This window comes from Leptopilina heterotoma, unplaced genomic scaffold, assembly GCF_015476425.1.
Source record: "Leptopilina heterotoma isolate Lh14 unplaced genomic scaffold, ASM1547642v1 Lhet_63, whole genome shotgun sequence".
Lineage (NCBI taxonomy): Eukaryota > Metazoa > Arthropoda > Insecta > Hymenoptera > Figitidae > Leptopilina > Leptopilina heterotoma.
The window spans coordinates 3,904,976-3,924,624 of record NW_025111149.1 but is presented as its reverse complement, the minus strand read 5'-3'; the positions used below and the strand labels follow the sequence as shown (position 1 = coordinate 3,924,624).

General features: G+C 25.0%; 3 protein-coding genes across 5 annotated transcripts; 1 reads left to right on the top strand and 2 right to left on the bottom strand.

Annotated features, from left to right (window-relative positions):
• The first annotated feature begins 125 nt into the window (after positions 1-125).
• On the top strand, positions 126-6,076 carry LOC122509808 (xaa-Pro aminopeptidase 3-like). Its single transcript, XM_043624060.1, has 4 exons — positions 126-278; positions 2,593-3,516; positions 3,680-4,042; positions 5,825-6,076. The coding sequence occupies exons 1-4, from the start codon at positions 230-232 to the stop codon at positions 5,989-5,991; spliced, it is 1,503 nt and encodes a 500-aa protein (XP_043479995.1). The 5' UTR covers positions 126-229; the 3' UTR covers positions 5,992-6,076.
• A 64-nt stretch (positions 6,077-6,140) lies between these two features.
• On the bottom strand, positions 6,141-12,257 carry LOC122509809 (multifunctional protein ADE2-like). Of its 3 annotated transcripts, none has more exons than XM_043624063.1 (7): positions 12,228-12,257; positions 11,561-11,653; positions 9,491-9,814; positions 8,087-8,430; positions 7,354-7,629; positions 7,069-7,213; positions 6,141-6,701 (listed from the first exon to the last, which is right to left on the bottom strand). In XM_043624063.1, exons 2-7 carry the CDS (start codon positions 11,565-11,567, stop codon positions 6,535-6,537), a joined length of 1,263 nt encoding a protein of 420 aa, XP_043479998.1. In that variant the 5' UTR covers positions 11,568-11,653; positions 12,228-12,257; the 3' UTR covers positions 6,141-6,534. The 3 variants fall into 3 exon arrangements, with proteins under 3 accessions (XP_043479998.1, XP_043479996.1, XP_043479997.1); XM_043624061.1 differs by lacking the exon at positions 12,228-12,257 and adding an exon at positions 12,069-12,175; XM_043624062.1 differs by lacking the exon at positions 12,228-12,257 and adding an exon at positions 11,819-11,931.
• A 1,377-nt stretch (positions 12,258-13,634) lies between these two features.
• Positions 13,635-17,727, bottom strand: LOC122509806 (multifunctional protein ADE2-like). Its single transcript, XM_043624058.1, has 6 exons — positions 17,702-17,727; positions 17,508-17,596; positions 15,432-15,775; positions 14,874-15,149; positions 14,394-14,538; positions 13,635-14,123 (listed from the first exon to the last, which is right to left on the bottom strand). The coding sequence occupies exons 1-6, from the start codon at positions 17,725-17,727 to the stop codon at positions 13,957-13,959; spliced, it is 1,047 nt and encodes a 348-aa protein (XP_043479993.1). The 3' UTR covers positions 13,635-13,956.
• Between the last annotated feature and the right edge of the window lie 1,922 nt (positions 17,728-19,649).

Here is a 19,649-nt window from a genome sequence, read left to right as displayed (position 1 = left end):
GTTTTTTTTAATTTATTTAAAATTAATAAAGGTTTTTAAATTGTGGTCGATTTAAAGAAAAATACTAAAGAAAATAAAGAAGAATAAAGGTTTCGGGATAATAAAAGGTAGTATTATGTAGTATTAGTCGTGATTAGTCAGTTACATACGACCGTCTGTCACTCAGAAATCGAAATGAAACATTTATCTCTCATTTTTTATTATTGTTGACTAAAATTAAACTAATAGTATGTTTTATCCGTTTAGACGAGTTTTTAAATTTCTATCAAATCCATTTGGTGAGTAAAAACGCAGATTCTGTTTTACTTTAACAGTTTTTGCCGAATTCGATTTTTAGGTTAACTTTTTTGAAGTCTTTGTTTTTAATGTTTTTGATTAATTTTTCTAATGACAAAAACATTCTACTTAATGAAACGAAACTGACTTTTATTTGATAAAATCATATTTTAATTGTGGTTATTCGAATTTTATCTGAATTTGATTTTTAGGTTAACTTTTTAAATATTGTTTTAAAAAAATTTTTTTTAATTATACAATGTTTATTATTGAAAAATTAATTATAACTATGAAAAAATGAGAAACGTTGACAAGGTGGTCACAAGTTTCAGATTATCAATTTCCCTCACATTTTCCTGACAATTTACTGACATGAAAATTATTTTCCCTGACAAAATTTTTTTCACAGGAAAATATAAAAGTTTACGGAAAATGAGTAAAATTTATAAATTTTAATAATTTTTAAAAATTACAATTATAACTATTCCTGAATTCAATTATTTTCTACAATTTCTAAACTTCATCTCTTCATTCAATTATCTTATTAAATAATTTTCATAAAGTTCTATTTAAATTCAATTATTGAAATGCAAAAAAACTCAATTTTTTATAATTGTAATTATTCATGTCTTTTTCTTAAAAGTTATAAAGTATAATATTTTAAAAAGATTATAATAAAGAAATTCTTACAATTAATTTTTTAAAAATAATTTTAAATAATTTGTGAAAGATAATAGTTTCTGAATTATATGTACAATTGAAAAATTTCCAATAACAATTGAAATTTGGTAAAATCTTTTAAAAAGAATTGAAGTTTTGTAAAAAATAAATAAAAATAATCGAATTTTGAAGAATATGACTATGATTTCTCCGAAATTTTAAAAAATTATGATAGAACAATTCTAAGAATTAAGTTTTAAAAATATTTTATAATGCAATTTTTCGAAAATAATTTAATTTTTTAAAAGAATTTTTGTATAATTTAAAAAAAACTAATTAATTTCTTGAGGAATTATTTTAATTAAAAATTTTGAACATGATTTTTTTCTGCAGAATGTTAAAAATAATTCAAAAAAGGTTATTTTTTGTATATGTATTTCAATTTTCAAATACATATACATAGTTGAAAATAAATCTAATTTTTAAAATTTAGAATCTAATTTTCATTAATTTTCATTTTTAATTTTACATTTAAAGATTTTCTATTAAAATTTTTGATAATTCAATTATTTTTAAAATTAATAATAAAAAAGTACATGTTCCGGTAATCTGTTCGCAGTTTGAAATCCGTTGCTATTGGTTTTTTGTTTCCTAACTTTCTAAATAATAATTTTTTTTTTTAAATATTTTTCAAAATTAATGTAATGAAAATCATTGAATTCTTGTAAAGTATTTATAAAAAAAATTTGATAATAACTGAATTAATTTCAAGAATTTTATCGACATTTTTCCAGTAATTGAATTCTTTCGAAAAAATGTAATTAAAATTGTATTGAAAATAATTTAATTCTTGGCAAGATTTTTATTAAAAATCTTTAAAATAATTGAATTGTTTTTAAGAATTTATTTCAATATTCTTGAAAATAGAGTTTTTTTTAATAATTTTTACTGAAAATTTTGAAAGTAATTAAATTTATCAACAATTCAATTATTTTCAATAATTGTAAAAAAAATTCTTTACAAGATGTCAATTTATAAATAATAAAAATCTTCGTAAAAAAATTAAATTATTTTTATATAAATAATAAAATTCTTATTAGGATTTCACTTATTTTAAATACAATTTTAATTGATATCTTCGAAATTTTTAAAAATCTCGTAAAAATTCTCCAAGAAAATTCAATTATACTTTAGAAAATAATTGAATTTTTCACAGGAGTTCAATTATTTAAAAAAACTTTTAATAAAATCCAATTCAAGAATTCAATTATTTTCATAAATAATAAAATTCTTTAGAGCAATTCAATTATTTTAAATACAATTTTAATTGAAGGAATTATGTTAAAAATCTTGAAAATAATCGAATTTGATTAATATTTTTAAAAATAATAATTGTTTTCTTTTGAGGAATTTTATTAAAATTGTATTGAACATAATTGAATTGCTCTAAAGAATTTTATTATTTATGAGTTATTTTTCGCACTATAAAAATCAAAATAATTTGCATTTTATACTAAAAAATGTGTTATTTTGTTGCAATATTTGGAAGGAAAGTAGAAAAAGTCTCAATTTTCTTAATTTCCCTGACATTACTGACATGTGGCCACCCTGTTTGATTATAAATATAAATATAATTTTGAATACATATTTTTTCAGTGTGCCAAATATCTAAATATTCGACGAAAGTAGTGCAGAATACATCATGCGAAAGTTCATCGAGAGTTATACAGACCAGCTTTGGTCAGCCGACTTTTCAAACACATCCTCATTTAATAAAAGAAGGCGAAGTCGTCCCTGGAATTCAAATGGATGAATTTAAAAGTAGACGAAGCAAATTAATGGAACAAATTTTCCTCAATAGTATCAATGAAAAATCATCGCATATTGTTGTAATTCCATCGTCAACGACAATGTACATGACTGAAAAAATACCCTACGTGTTTCGTCAAAATTCCGATTTTCTCTATTTCACCGGTTGTCAGGAGCCCGACAGTTGTCTCATTCTCACAGGAAGAGGTGAGAATTTCACCTCAACTCTATTCATGAGAAGCAAAGATCCACGTTCAGAATTATGGAATGGTACACGAACGGGAGTCGATGCAGCGGTACCATTATTTGGTGTCGATGAAGCACTTCCAATTTCTGACTTTGAAAGATTTTATTCATCGTTCATTAATGAAAATCGACAGAGTAAAATTTGGTACGATTCGGAGGATGTTGTTCAACCGGAGATACATAAAGTATTGATGAATATTTTAAAAGTAAATGATGGGAAAATATTCACTTGTCCGAAGACAGTATTTCATCAGATGCGTTTAATTAAATCGAAAGCAGAGATTGCTTTGATGCAGAGAAGTTGTGATATTGCTTCGGATGCAATAGCGAAGGCGATAAGTTCATCGAAACCGGGAATTAGTGAACATCAGTTGTTTGCTATTGTTGATTATCAATCGAGAATGAATGGAGCAGAATTTTTAGCATATCCACCAGTTGTTGCCGGTGGTAAAAATGCCTGTACTATTCATTATATAACGAATAATCAAATTGTTAAGAATGGAGAAATGGTTTTAATGGACGCAGGCAAGTTTTTTATTAATAACATTTTCTCATAGTAAAAATATAATACTAATTAATTATTAATTAAATACTACTACTTTAGTATTTATTTAATTTACCTTTTAAAATTGAAAAATTAAATTAATTAAAAATTTTAAAAGGTTCAATAGTCTGTTTATTTTCTAAGGTTGCGAATATCATGGTTATTCGTCGGACATCACGAGGACGTGGCCGGTTAATGGAACATTTACCCAGCAGCAGAGAATCTTGTATGAAATTATTCTTGAGACGCAAAAAGAAATGATAGTAAAATTGAGAGATATGCCGAGTTTAGAGCAATTATTTCGGGAAATGTGTTTATTTTTAGGAAAACGATTGCAGGAGGTTTGCCTCGTTCCAAAACATTATGGAGGTGATAAATTAATTGCAGCCGGTTATGCATATTGTCCACATCATGTTAGTCACTATTTGGGAATGGATGTTCACGATACGGCGAAAATATCAAGAAGTATAAAAGTCCAACCGGGAATGATTGTCACCGTTGAACCAGGTAAATAAATAAATTTCACTTGTTTTCAAAAAAAGCAGACTTTGCATTCTTCTACTGAAACTTTTACTATCTATTACTTTTTTACGATTTAATAATATTTGGATATTTTTTTTTATTATTTATTACTTTCAAAAATTTAAATAAAATTCTTGGAAAGTATTCAAATATTTTTAACCTTTTTTTTAATTTTTTCAAAAGATTTCCCTTATTCTTAAAATTGTTTTCATAAATAATAAATTTATTTGCATGAATTCAATTATTTTCAGTACAATTTTTGTAAAATTTCTCGAAAGAATTCAATTATTTTCATAAACAATAAATTTATTCGCACGAAGTCAATTATTTTCAGTACAATTTTTGTAAAATTTCTCAAAAGAATTCAATTATTTTCAAAAATTGTAACAAAATTCTAGGTAAATTTCAATTATTTAAAAAAATTTTAATAAAATTCAATAATTAAATTTTTAATTACAATTATTAAGAAACACCATTATTTTTAAAAATGTGAAAGAAATTTTTCGTATAATTCAGTTGCTTTCAAAGTTTTCAATTATAATTGAAAACCTACATTATTTTCAAAAAACTTAAAAAAAATTCTTCAAAGGAATTTAAGTATTTACGAAAACTTTAATAAAATTGTTTAAAAGAATTAAATTTTTCATTAATAAGTAATAATTTATTTAAAATTTAATAATAAAGTTATTAGTTACAATAATTATTAACAAAATCTAATTATATTTAAAAAATTGAAAAAATCCTTCGAAGGAATTGAAATAAAATTCTTTGAAACTATCAAATAATTTTCAGAAATTTTAATAAAATTCTTCACACAAATTCAATTACTTTTATAAATTTTAATAATTTTCTTAAAAATTAAATTATTTTAAATACAATGTTAATAAAAATTTTCGAAAGAATTGAATTATTTAAAAAGATTTTAATAAAATTTTTCACAAGAATTCAATTATTTTCATAAATAATAAAATTCTTTGCAGGAACTGAATTATTTTCAAAATGTTTTATAAGGTTCTCTATAAGAATTTAATTTTTTTAATACAATTTTAATTAAACTCGTTGAATTTTAATTCAATTATTTTTATTAAATTTAAATTAAATTACTTACTAATTAAATAAATTAATTTAAAGTTTAATTATTTAATTATTTTCAGCAATTTTAATAAAATTCTATGCAATAATTAAATTATTTTAGATTCAAAAGTATAACATTTTTTAACAAAAATGTTATCTTTTAAAATTAAAAGAAAAAAAATTGCTTTTTATTCGAAAAATAGTGAAAAATAAAATAATTTCTAAATTCTTCTTGCAGAAATAGAATTAATATTCTTTAAATTTAAATTAGTAAAAATTTCAATTTCAATTTCAATTTTTATGTTTTAGAATGTTTAATTAAATTTACAAAGTAAATTATGACTTTTAATTCTAAACAATTTTGTTTAATTAATTTTCGTCATTATTCAATCTTTAAAATATTACAGTAAAATTTGATTAATTTGAAATATCAAAACATTTTGGAAATCAGAGTAATTCATAATCAAATTTTCGTGATATCCATGAAGAAAATGAATTGCTTTGTTTGCACATTGAATCGACTAAAATTAGTTATTTAGTCGTCAAATTTAATTTTTTCATGGCTTCATTTTTACTTCTTTTCATTCTTTTAGCTGGCTAGCTACCTTTTTCAAATTAATTAACAAGTGCAAAGCCTGAAAAAGCTAAAACAAAAATATTAATAAGAAAATCTTTTATTCCGTTTATTTACAGGCATATATGTAAGTCCAAAAAATCAGTTCGCACTTCCAGAATTTCACGATTTGGGTCTTCGAATAGAAGACGACGTGTTGATACAAGAAGGAGAAACTTTAGTTTTAACCCGAAAATGTCCAAAAGAAGTCAATGAAATCGAAGACTTGGCAAAACTAAGTCAATAAATCCGAATGTAAGTATGTTAATAAATTTTGTACAAACAAAAAAATGTTTATGTAAATAAATATTTATCAAAATTGTTCATTTTTACCAATTTTATTAATTTTTATCCATTCAGAATGAGATTTTTTTTAATAAAATAAAACAAAGAAAGTTTAATTAAAACATTTTATTCAAAAACCTCTCGAAATGGAAACAAATGAATATTATAGACTTGCAGCCAGTAGAGACTAATTAAAATTAATAATAATAAGACATAAACAAAAACTGCTATCATAAACATTAAGTTTTTTTCTTTTTTATTTCGTCAATTAAAATAATCATTCGAAAACAGGTTGCATAAGAAATATATCTATTTTATAAACATGTGAAAAAGTATAGAGGAGGAGTAACAAAAAGAGGAGAATTGTATAAATGGAAAGCGCGATAAAAAACATTTGATGCAAAATATTTTTCAAAAACAAATCACAATTTTTAGCAAGACTTTCATCAGCTTTTGCAAGATTAAAAAGAATATTTGTTTGGTAATAAAACTTATCTGACTGATATTACAATGTCATTTTTCTCATTTTAACATCTGCTCGTTTTAAGGTGATGAAATTTGTCAATTTTTTCACTCTCAATCGTGACCAAACTAAATGATCATTCAGTGCATGTATTTGTGCTGCTGCAAGGGCGGCGCTCTCCGGATAAACAACAGTTGTGCAACCGAGACCTGTAGAAAAAAAATTATTTTCTTTACTATTGAGTTAAAGAATTAATTTTTAATTTACTTTACTTTTATTTCTATTTTACTCTCTACAATTGATTTTAATAACTCTAACTATTGGAAAAGAGAAATAATTTTTTTTTGATCTAAATGTTGGTAAACAAGATTAATTGCGATTTCCCTTTCAAAAACAGTGATACTTGCAAAAAAATAAAACTTGAAAATAAAAAATGATACTTTACAAATTAATAAAAATGGCAAATAAAAAGTAATACCTATATTACAAAATAAAATAATAGTAAATAATTTTAAACTTTAAAAAATAAAGAAAAGAAAAAAATTGCATTTTCGCAAGAAAAGTATAAAAATTTACCTGATGGAACATTGAGAGACGACCAAATATCGTGACCAATGTCTTCAGCTTTAACAGGTGGACAATTAATGACAGGAAGAGTTGAATTTCCAGAAAGAACTGGACCCAATCCGTTGCTTCGTCCCGCTACAGCAATCAATACCACCTACAAAGAGAGAGAAAAATAACAGAAAATTGATAAATTATAAACTCAATAACAATCTGACGTCATCATCGTTATATATTATCACAGAGTTGAAAGAAAGAACAAATGTCAACACAGGTCAATTCTTTTGATATTGATACCTTTTCGCCACTGCCTTCATATTCAGCGAGAATTCGCAGCGTTTCCTCCGTTTCTTTATGAGCGCTGCTCACTCGCAATTGAACACGAAGTCCCAATGCTGTCGCGTACTTGGCAATTTTTTTACAATGCTCCTCGTCCGATGGTGAACCCATTAAAACAACAACTAGTGCACTTGGTGGTGGAACCAAGTAATCCAATTGATCGGCAACCCATTTGAAATTGCGTTTCACCGATTCCAAATCTTCCTGTGTCACGGTCGCGAGGTTTCTGTAGACCTAAAAACAACTCTGTTGTAACTAAATTTTGAATAATTGTAAATTTCGATTTATTTTTTTAGTATTTTTACTTTTCAACTAAAGGTATATTTTTAGTTTTTTATTATAAGAGTATTTTCAATTTTCACCTAGAGAAATATTTTTAGATTTACACACTATTTTTAAATTTCAACTAAAGAAATATTTTTAGTTTTGTATTATAAGAGTATTTTTTATTTCCAATCAAAGAAATATTTTTAGTTTTTTATTATAAAAGTATTTTCAATTTTCAACTAAAGGAATATTTTTTTGCAGATTGAAAAAATCATAAGAGTATTTTCAAATTGCAACTAAGAAAATATTTTCAACTATAAAGGAATATTTTTTTGAAGAATGTAAAAATTATGAGTATTTTAAAATCCCAACTAAAGAAATATTTCTTTTTTCTTTGCAGAATGTAAAAGAGTTTTTAAAATACCTGCTTGTCCTTCATGAGTCTCTTATCACCAGAAGGCCAGAGTCTCCAGGAGTCGCTGTCAATAATATCAGCGACGAGAATTTCGCCATTACAATCAATGCCAAATTCAATTTTCATGTCAATCAATGCACAATCTCTTGTCGACCAGGCTTTCTCTAAAACTTCAAAAACTGCCAATGTCATGGCATTCATAATGTCATATTCGTCCTTTCCAATGACGACGCCATTCAATTTAAAATTGGCAGAAACTAATTGTTGCTCAGACCATTGTGGATCGTGATTCGCGTCGTCCTTGTAGAATGTCTCCTGCAGAGGTGGATTGAATCTGAATCCCTCCGTGACTTCTTTATTTTTAAAAACAAAATTCAAATTAAAAATGGGAAAAAATTAACTGTTTTTAAAACAATTCAAATTAAAGAATGAAAAACATCGTTCGTTTTTTGAATAAAAATTCAAATTAAAACGGGGAAAAATTTTTGACGAAACAAATGGATAAAAATTCAGATAGAAGAAGGAAACAAATTAACAATCGTTTTAAAACAAAATCTAAAATTAAAAATGAAAGAAAAATTTAACAATACAAATAAATGAATTAACATTCAGATACGACACGAATAAAAATTCAGATTGAAAAATTAAATTAAATTAACGATACAATAATACAAATAATCATAAATTCAAATTAAACAAGGAGAAAAAATTTAACGATACAAATACAAACGGATAAAAATTCAGATTGAAAAAGGAATAAAAATGAACGATCATTTAAAAAAAATTTAACGATACAAATACAAACAGATAAAAATTCGGATTTGAAAAAAGAAACAAAATTAACGATATAATTATACAAACGGATACAAATTTGTATTGAAAAAGGAAAAAAATTAACAACAATACAAATACAAAAAGGGAAAAATTCAAATAACGAAAGAAAAAAATTAAAGATAAAAATGCAAACGAACAAAAATCAAAATCGAAAAAAAATTAACAATACGAATACAGACAAAAATTCAAATTGAAAAAGGAAAAAAAATTGTCAATATAAATATAAACAGACTAAAGTAAAATTGAAGATGGAAAAAAATTACAATTCAAATTCAAATTAAAAAAGGAAAATAAAATTAACGATCGTTTTTAAGAAAAAAAATTCAAATCAAAGAAGAATAATGGAGCACTCACAGCTCTGCCTGCCTGCGCAGGCAGTAATTGGAGTAAGAGAGAAAGTCAATTAGAGTGAAAGAGACAGTAAATTCAATTTTGTATGCTGCCTACTAGCTGTGAGTGCGCCTTTAAAGTTAAACAAAAATTTAAATTAAAATGGAAAAAATGAAAAATAGAATAGTACATTATTAATCAAAATAACGAACAAAAATTAATATATCGAATTATTTTGATGATTAATACCTGGATTTCTCTTCAGGAAACTTCCAGTTGCCAAGCGTCTGGTGACCCATTCGATAGGGACCATTTCACATTTTTTGGCGATAAAAGCCGTGTCATTGGCAACTTTAACGAAAGCAGTTTTAAGACCAGCTTGATTTAAGAGTTGAAAAACTTTTGCTGTAGTTGCATTACTAATGGCAGCTTTGCCCTCCAATTCATGGGCCTTAACTCCATCTCCGGCTGTTATTCGATCCTTACTTTGAAGAAAGCAAAGGGAATTATCGTCCGTCAGTTCATAGACTTTTTTCGTCTTTCCCTCAATTATCAACTTTCCCAGTTTGTAGCCTGAAAACAATATATTTTACCATTTATTTTCTCAATTGACAAAAATTACTTCTATTTTTACCTTCATTTTTCCACTTCTTTCAGAAATAAATATTTTCCAAAAGTTAAAATTAAAAAGAATTAAATAAAAAAATTTAATTTAATAAAAAATCAAATAAATATTTTTACAAATGACAAAAAATCTCCAAATTGAAATTAACGGGCTTACAAAAAGAAAATTTATATAATAATTATTTACATTAAAAGGAATGAAATGAAAAAATTTATATTAAAAAAATGAAATAAAGAAATTTAATTTAATAGGTAGGGGAATGTAGTCAAGGTTGGCCTACTGTCTAGGTAGGCCACTCGCGTTTTTTTGTCAAGTTCACTAGCGCCACCTACGCGCATTTTTGTCGAAGCTTGTCTTAGTGAAACCTAACTTTTTGTTCAATTACATTTTCGGAAAATCGAAAATTGTGTTTTCTGTGACGTCGGTACAAAAAAAGCTCAAAAAAAGTTTTGTGCATAATGTGAAAAACCATTAATAAAAGATAAAAAACAAATTGAATCGTCAAGGCAAGTATGCAGAAAATTTGTGGGACTCATGGTTGAAAGGAAAACAAAGTAAAAAATCGAATCCCGAAACGTATTTCTTTATGGTTACAACAATTCGGTAATGTTACTTACTGTCAAGGTCGGCCACTATGTGTTTAAAATGCGCAAAGATGAGGACGAGCTACTTCATTTGCAAAAACTGCAATTCTGTATAACTCATAATATAATTGATCATCTTATTAATATTTTTATTTAATTTTATTAATATTTTAGTGCAAAATTTTTTTTTATTTATATTTATTTTTTTATATTGTTTATTTTTATTATTTTGTTATTTCATTAAGTTACAAACTGTAAACAATAAAGAATCAATTTTCCGTAACTCCAAACATGTTATTTTATTTTTTAACGATTAATGCCCTTTGAATTTTAAACATGGCCGACCTTGACTGTAATGGCCAACCTGGACTACAAATTTTTTTTTTTTTAAATCTTTATAACTTTTTCATTTTTAAACCTGTCAATTTACTTTGTACAGAAAAAATGTTCCTATTAAACAGGACTTTCCAACCATATACTTCAATTGTCCAAATTTATTTTTAAAAAAAAGTTATAAACAAAAGTCAAAAAGGTGGCCGACCTAGACTATGTTCCCCTATAAAATCAAAAAAAGAAAAATATTACAAATTTACTTAAAAAAAATCCCTGTCAAAATTGAAATTAATTACTACTTTTACTTCCTTTTAATATTTATTGCAATTCTATTTTTCTACTTCACTTCTTACAAAAACGAATATTTTGCTAAAATTTATATTAAAAATAAGATCAAATTTAAATATTTTATATGGTTTTTTTTACTTTTATAAAGATGTAAATTTAAAAATAATCGTTATCGAAATTATACACAAGGAACAGAATGTCATTAAAAAAAGAACTAATCACTTAAGAATATTAATAAGTTTTTTTTTCTTTATTAACAATTAAATTACTAATTGAATATTGTTTAAATATATTAATTATCAATAAGTAAATAAAAAAATTAAATTAAATTGAAATAAATTGAATTAAATAAAATCCCAATAATGCTAAAATTTATGTTTCGTGAATTAAAGTACACTTTATTTCGTATTTGAATTTTGAAGAGTAAAACAAAAAAAAGAATTGAACTTTGAATTGACAGAGAAATAATAAACGGAAATTAAAGCTTACCTGCCATCTTCACCCTCTAATGTGCCTCGTGCAAGTGTCTGTTACCAGGCACAAGTCTCCTTAATAATCCCTTCCTCTCGTTGAATTTCTTATCTAAAAACACGCAACATATTTTTAAATCAGAAGCAACAAGTGTCCATAGATAATATGCCTTAAAATGAATAAATACACAAACGATGATCTATATATGACGAAAAAAAATTAAAATCAATAAATAAAAAACAATAGATAATAATAATAATAATAATAAATAGAAACTAGAATCTGGATAAATCTCCCCGCAAAAAAAATATTCTGCCTAAACTAGAAAAACGTGTCAGCTCACTTTCTTTTGACCTTGAATAATAAATTTAAATCTAGAAATCTCTTCGAAATTTTAATTCACGTTAGATAAATAAAAATTTTGATGAGCAAAATTTTTTTTCTCTTTAAAAGAAAAGAAAATTCTTTAATTGGTTTTTAAGGATTAAAAAATAAAGAGAAAAAGTACTTGGAAGATTTTTCGTACATTGAAAACGAGTCGTTATTTTTGTGTAAAGCTCTTTATTCGACACTGAAGGGAAAAAAAGTGGAGATATATAAATTCCTGCCCTTTCATTCTCAAAAGTGTCTTTCTATTGGTGGGATTATTCATTCAATGTTGAGAATTCAGTCAGTTATTACTCACCGTTCAAGAGAGAACTAGCGTGGTGAGAGATTCTATTACGTTGACGACAATGAACTCGAGACACGTGCTGACTGTACTCTGAAAAAAGCAAACAAAAATTTTTTGACAAAAAGCCTTGAACACATCTTTAAAAATAGTAAGAAAAATTTAAATTTTTATCTCTTTTTTTTGTTATTGAAAGAAAATTGTTTTTAAATAAAAATTATTTTTTTTGAAATTATCTTGAAAATTACTTTTTGGAGCAGAGATTAGAAATTTTCATTTCTTCCATTTTTTTGTTGTTGTTGAAACAAAATTGTTTTAAAATTAAATTATTTGTCTTGAAAATTACATTTTGGAGCAGAGATTAGAAATTTCCATTTCTTTCTTTTTTTTATTGAAAGAAAATCGTTTTTAAAATTAAATTATTTATCTTGAAAATCACATTTTGGAGCAGAGATTAGAAATTGTCGTGCATATTTTTTTTTCAATTACTGATAATTGATCTAATTGGACACAGTGTAGCTGCTAAAAAAATTCCATCTCTGATTATTAGTTTTAATGTTTTTAAATGGCTGAATAAATTCTAATTGAATACTGACAATAATAGAATTCTCTCCAAATATTTGCTCCGAGTAATTTAAATAATCTTAATTTAAATAGACCACTAGAAAATTTTATTTTCTAAATTTTTGCCCTTTACTAAATTTTATTTATTCGGTTTTTTTGTCATTACATTTTTTTTCTTTTATTAAATTTTGTTTTGTTGCAAAATTTATTGGCTAATTTATTATACACAACAAATAATTAAATTTTTAAGATTTGGAAAAATAATATTAATCGACGCAAACGACTGTTTTCTTAATAAAAATTAATAAATATAATAATATAAAAATAATAATAATAATTAAATGTAAATAAATTATACTTGCCGAATTTTACACAAAAAGTTTAATTATGTTTCTTCGTAGGTTGTAAATATCGTGGTTATTCGTCGGACATCACGAGGAACTTTTATCCAGCAATTATTTCGAGAAATGTGTTTTTTAGGAAATAATTTTTTAGAAAAACGATGTTTTTAGAAAACGCCGAGGCAGAAGATTTGTCTTATTCCGAGGTGATCAATTCATTGCAGACAATCATAATATTAGATTAAAGAAGGAAAAACTGTAGTTAAAACCTGGAAAAACCTAAATCAACTGAGCCAATTAATATGAATGTAAGTATTCAATTTTTTATCTTAATTTTTATACAAAAAAATAAAGATAATAATAAATAATATTTGAAATTAAAAAATTTTGTAATATAATAAATCGAAGATCAAGTTTCGCGCGCGTAAAATTTGCTAGTGAATAATAAAGGCCTTGTAAGGTATAGAATGAAAATAAATTAATAATTAAAAAATAAATAATAAAGCACAGTAGTTTGATTAATACATTTTATTTAAAATCTTCTCGAAATGGAACTAAACGAATAAATTTACAGTCAATAGAGACTAATAAAATATTAAAAATTAACTGTAATAAGACATAAACTGCTAAGTTTCATAAACATTTAGTAATTTTTGGTTGTCGTTTTTTTATTCTAAATTAGTTAATGCATTTAAAAACAATTTGCGTAAAAAATATATCTATCTTTAATATCAACACGTTAAAAAGTACACAGAACAAACAGTAAAAAATACAAAATATTTTTAAAAACGATCAAAATTTCAGAAATTATTCGTTTTCTAATAAAATTTATCTAACTATTAAAATGTCATTTTTCGTATTTTTAAATCTGCTTGTTTCAAAGTGATGAAATTTGTTAAAATTTTCACTCTCAATCGTGACCAAACAAAATAATCGTTCAGGGCATGAATTTGTGCTGCTGCAAGGGCAGCGCTCTCAGGATAAATAACAGTTGTGCAACCGAGACCTAAAGAAAAAGAATTATTATCCTTTTATTAAATTATTAAATTATTAATATCAATGTTAATAATTATCCTCAAAATAAATTTAATGATTGAAATATTACAACTTGACGTTCACATAAAATAAAAATGTTTAAATTTAATGAAAATGTAATTGCTAAAGGGAAAGTTCGCTTTGAAATTGAAAAATGAAATTGGAAGAAAAAAAAATTAATAAAATAAAACAGAAAGAATAAATATAAAATTCCGTTTTCTCGAAAAGTAAGAAGACTTACCTGAGGGAACATTGAGAGATGACCAAATATCTTTACCAGCATCTTCAGCTTTCACAGGTGGACAATTAATGACAGGAAAAGTTGAATTTGCAGAAAGAACTGGACCCAGCCCATTGCTTCGACCCGCTGCAGCAATCAATACGATCTGCAAAAGAGAAAAGAAATAAAAATTGAGAAATTAGAAACTCAATAAAAATTTATTTCTTAAATTGAAGGGCTACATAAAATAAGGGGACGAACGCGAGACTTGGAAGGGATACTACCAGCCGGGTAGCAGTGGCAATCCTTGAGCCGCTCGCTGCTACCTGACTGTTATTATCCCTTTCAACCACGCGTTCGTCCCCTTATTTTATGTAGCCCTTCAATTATTATTATTATATTAAATTAAATATTATTATATTTTCATCGTTATGTTATATTATCGGAGCCGAAAAAAGAAATAAATATCAACAAAGGACAATATTAGTTTGGCATTGTTACCTTTTCGCCACTGCCTTCATATTCAGCGAGAATTCGCAGTGTCTCCGCAGTTTGTTTATGAGCACTGATCACTCGCAATTGAACCTGAAGTCCCATTTCTGTTGCATACTTGGCAATTTTTTTACAATGCTCCTCGTCCGATGGTGAACCCATCAAAACTGCAACGAGTGGACGTGGTGGTAGAACCAAAGAATTCCAATGATCATCAACCCATGTAAAAGTACTTTTCACTGATTCCAAATCTTTCTGTGTCACGGTCTCAAGCATTCTGAAAACCTGAAATAAAAATTTTTACTGTGTAAAATTTTTCAAATAATTGAAAATTTCACTTCGCAATAGTTAATTAATTCTTTCCATTTCTTGGTAATAACTCAAATTCTAAATTTTTCTAAACAATCATTTTCCAAATGTACAGTTAGAATTCATCGAAAATTTGTATTTTTGAAGAATAACCGCCTAATAGAGAATAAAATTCTCTTTTCCAGCTGGAAGATTTTGAAACTGAGTGCTCCAAAATATTTGAAGATAAATTTTTTCAGAATTCTAAAAAAGTAATACCTGCTTGTCCTTCATGATTCTCCTATCACCTGACACCCAGAGTCTCCAAGAATCGGCATCAATAATATCAGCGACGAGAATTTCTCCATTCGTATCAACGCCAAATTCAATTTTCATATCAATCAATGCAACATCTTTTGTCGCCCAGACTTTCTCTAAAATTTCAAACACCACCACTGTTGTTGCATTCATAATATCAAATTCATCCTTTCCAATGACGACGCCATTCAAATTAAAATTGGCAGAAATCACTTTTTCCTCGCTCCAAATTGGATCGTGATTCGCGTCATCCTTGAAGAATGTCTCCTGTTTAGGTGGATTGAATCTAAAACCCTCCGGGACTCCTTCGTTTTTTTGGAACAAAAAATTAAAATTAAAAAGGGAAACAAATTAAAATATTATTTTATTAAATAAATGTATTTAAAATTAAAATATAAAAATAATTTTTAAAAACAACGACGCCAATGTAAAAAAAAACAAACATTCAAATTAAAAACGAAAAAATTTCTTGTTTGCTTTTTATTCACTAATTTTTTTAAAAAAATTTCTTTTTAAATAACATTTAAAATTTTTAAATTAATGTATTCAAAATAATTATAGGTATAAATTCTTCTTAATAACTTTATCACAAATTTTTTTAAGAATATTCAATTATTTCGAGAAAATTTATTAAAATTCAATTGTAAATAATTTAATTCCTTTCAGTTAGCTGTTGTTTGCTTTTTTGTTTCTTAACTTTTATAATTTTTCTTTTCAAATATTTTCAATTTTAAAATTAATGAATTGAAAATCATCGAATTGTTGCAAAGAATTTTATCAAAAAATTTGATAATAATAGATTTCCTTCAAAGAATTTTATTATTTAGGAAAATAACTGAATTCTCGCGAAAAATTTAATTAAAATTTTTAAAAATCCTAATTAAATTCTTTTGAAAAATTTCTTTGAATTTTTTTTAAGCTAATGAAGTTTCTTTAATAATTTTAATTGAAAATTTTGAAAGCAATTGAAAATTGAAAATTGAAAATTGAAAATTGAAATTGAAATTTTAAGAAATAATTAAATTGTTATGAAGAATTTTATATAGAAATATTTGAAAATAATGAAATTTTTTCGAGAATGTCAATTAAAGTTGTTTCGAAAATAATTGAATTTCTTTAAAGAATTTTATTAAAATTAAGTATATTCAAAATAATTGAATTCATCACAAGAATTTTATTATTTTTTGAAAATAATTGAGGGGCTGGATGCTATAATGTCTTATGCGCCATGTTAAGTAAATGGCGCGTAACACATTATAGCATTCAGCCCCTCAATTCAATTCTTTCAATATTTTTTTGACGAATATATTTAAAAATTGCATTGAAAGTAATTTAATTTTTATATAGAATTTTTTAAAAGTATTTTGAGAATAATTGAATTATTTTTAAAGAATTTTAAATTCTTGTTGAACTTGAATTTTATGGAAATTTTTGACAATAATTGAATTCTTTCGTGTAATTTTATTTAAATTTGATTAAAAATAATTTAATTCCTGCAAAGAATATTCGTATTTATAAAAAATAAAAATAATATTTATAAAAAAATAATTGAATTCTTTAGAAGGATTTATTAAAATTTTAGAAAATAATTGAATTCTTTTATGAAATTTTATTAAAATTTTTGAAAATATGAACAGTAATAATTGATTTTGTACTTAATAAGTGAATGTTTTAAGTTTTGATTATGAAATTATTTAAAAAATTTATATTTAAAAATAAAAAATTTTGTAATTGAGGAGTTCAGTCAAATAACTCGATCTTCGTTCGGCTTAAACGCTGAAAAGCCAGTCAATGGTATCAAATATAGGAAAAAATAAAAACTCAAAATTTCGATATTTTAAAAACGCTATCTTAAAGGAAATGAAAAAGCACAACTTTTGTCTTACTTTCATTTCGTTTATAGAACGATTATTTTTTACAATAAAAAATAAAAACTGAAAAATTTTTATTCTGAAATTTAATTAAATTTTAAAACATAAATTGTATTATTTAGTACAAATTTAAATGAATTTGATTGCAATTTGGTATGTATGTTACCGGCAAAACCCGAATTGCCTAGGCAAAACCCGATTTCCCTAGGCAATTCGGGTTTTGCCAAGGCCGTTTTAGGCAAATTGAAAATCAAACTAAATTGAATTAAATTAAATTAAATTTATTGCAAAAAATATTACTATGACGCAATTGATCATAAGAAAATAGTCTTAGTTGAAAGAATTTCTTTTTCAATTTACCAAATGGCTTGTATTGAGTCATGCATTGATGTAAACAAATAGTAAACGAACTGTTCTTCATAGCTCACTATTAATTAGTGTCTCTTTTGACTTTAAATTGTACATACCATTTGAAATGAGTAACGAAAATTTTATTCAAAAATGGAAAAGCAAATTATTATATATAATAATCGTCGTGATTCCAGATTTCCGGATCTCTGTCCACACTTGAAGTTAGTTATGGTTATTCTTTTGTTTTTTATACGTTTGTTTTGAAAATTAATTTTTGTGGGTTAAGTATTGGCATTTTTTATATTTTTAAATGTCAAATTTTTCAATGTTCATGTTATTATTGTTAAGTGCTGCCAGATTGGAAGAAATATAGTAAAAACTTGAAGTTTGTTTGAAAATGTTGTGAAGGCTGTATATATATCAAGTAATTATGAAAATATTTATAAACATTTAAATAATATAGGGTAAGTGCGGGTATAGTCGGACAGTACTAGTAGTCGGACACTTTCGTGTTTTTTGGCAAATAAATAATAATGCATTGTGATAATTACTTTAAAAAGTATACAAAACGAATGTGTGAAGTTTATATTTTATTAAAATAGTGTTATTTTCGAAAATAATTAAACAAGAAATATTTTATTTAATGTTTTAAAAATCATGGTGTCCGACTATAGATACAGCCATTTTCGAGTAGCGCGATGAGTGGCACAAAGTTTTGTTGATAATTAATCATAAATATTAAAACTTATAGGGTTTAAATATTATATTAATAACTTCTAATATGCTTTAATTCCATTTTCCAGTAGATAGCAATTAAAAAATTATCTGTTTTACTTTATAAATTCAAAATATCTGACAGATGTCCGACTATAGAAACAAGGGGAAAAAGTGTCCGACTACTAAAGCATTCGTAATTTTTTATTAAAATGTTTATATTTTATTAAATACTCAACTATTTGTAACAAATTTATATGATTTTTAATCCTGAAGAAAAAAAAAAATCCTGAAAATTAGTAAAACTATTAATTACAATTATTAACAAAATCGATTATATTTAATAAATTAAAGAAACTTTTTGAAAGAGTTCAATAGTCAAAACCATTAATAGTACACTATTCTTCGAAATAATTAAATTATTTTCTATATTTTAATAAAATTCCTTGAATGAATTAAATTATTTTAGAAAATTGAAATAAAATTCTACAAAGAATTGAATTATTTTCTAAAAATGTTAATCAGTTTCAATAATTAAATGTTTAATTTAAATTATTAAGAAGCACGATTATTTTAAAAACTTGAAAGAAATTGTTCATAAAATTCAATTATTTGCAAATTTTTAAATTAAAATTATTCATGAAACTCCATTAGTATAAAAAAATTCAAAGAAATTCTTCAAAAGAATTTAATTAGAATTTTTTAAAAATTTTAATAAAAATCTTAGCAAGAATTCAATTATTTTCATAGGTATCCAAAAAAGAATATTTAGGAATGTTTTCATATTTAAAATATTATAAATGCGGATTTCCATGAAAACTGTTCAAAGTACAGCCAATCAAGGTGTTACACGAAATTATAATTAAGTTTAAGTGCTTGTAATAGGTATGTTTTCGTTGCCTGCACTAAGTGTAACTCTTTTACACCACCTCAAGAGTAGGTGCAGAAAGTGTAGCGAAATGTATGATAAAATTACGTCACATCCGGCAAAGAGAACATCATAGTGCAGGTTAGGTGTTAAAGTATAAGAAGTGCAGGCAACGAAAACATACCTATTAGAAAAGTTTGCCAATATCTATATAACTCTCGCCTATTGTTATCCAAACAGAATTAAAAAAATAGCCAAGGCGCCAACTAATCGGACAATCGATCGCCATTCAAAAAGAACAGCCAGTTTGGCGCTAATCGCCAAAACTGTCCATTGGGCCAATCAAACTACTACACGAACCCACTGATGACTGGA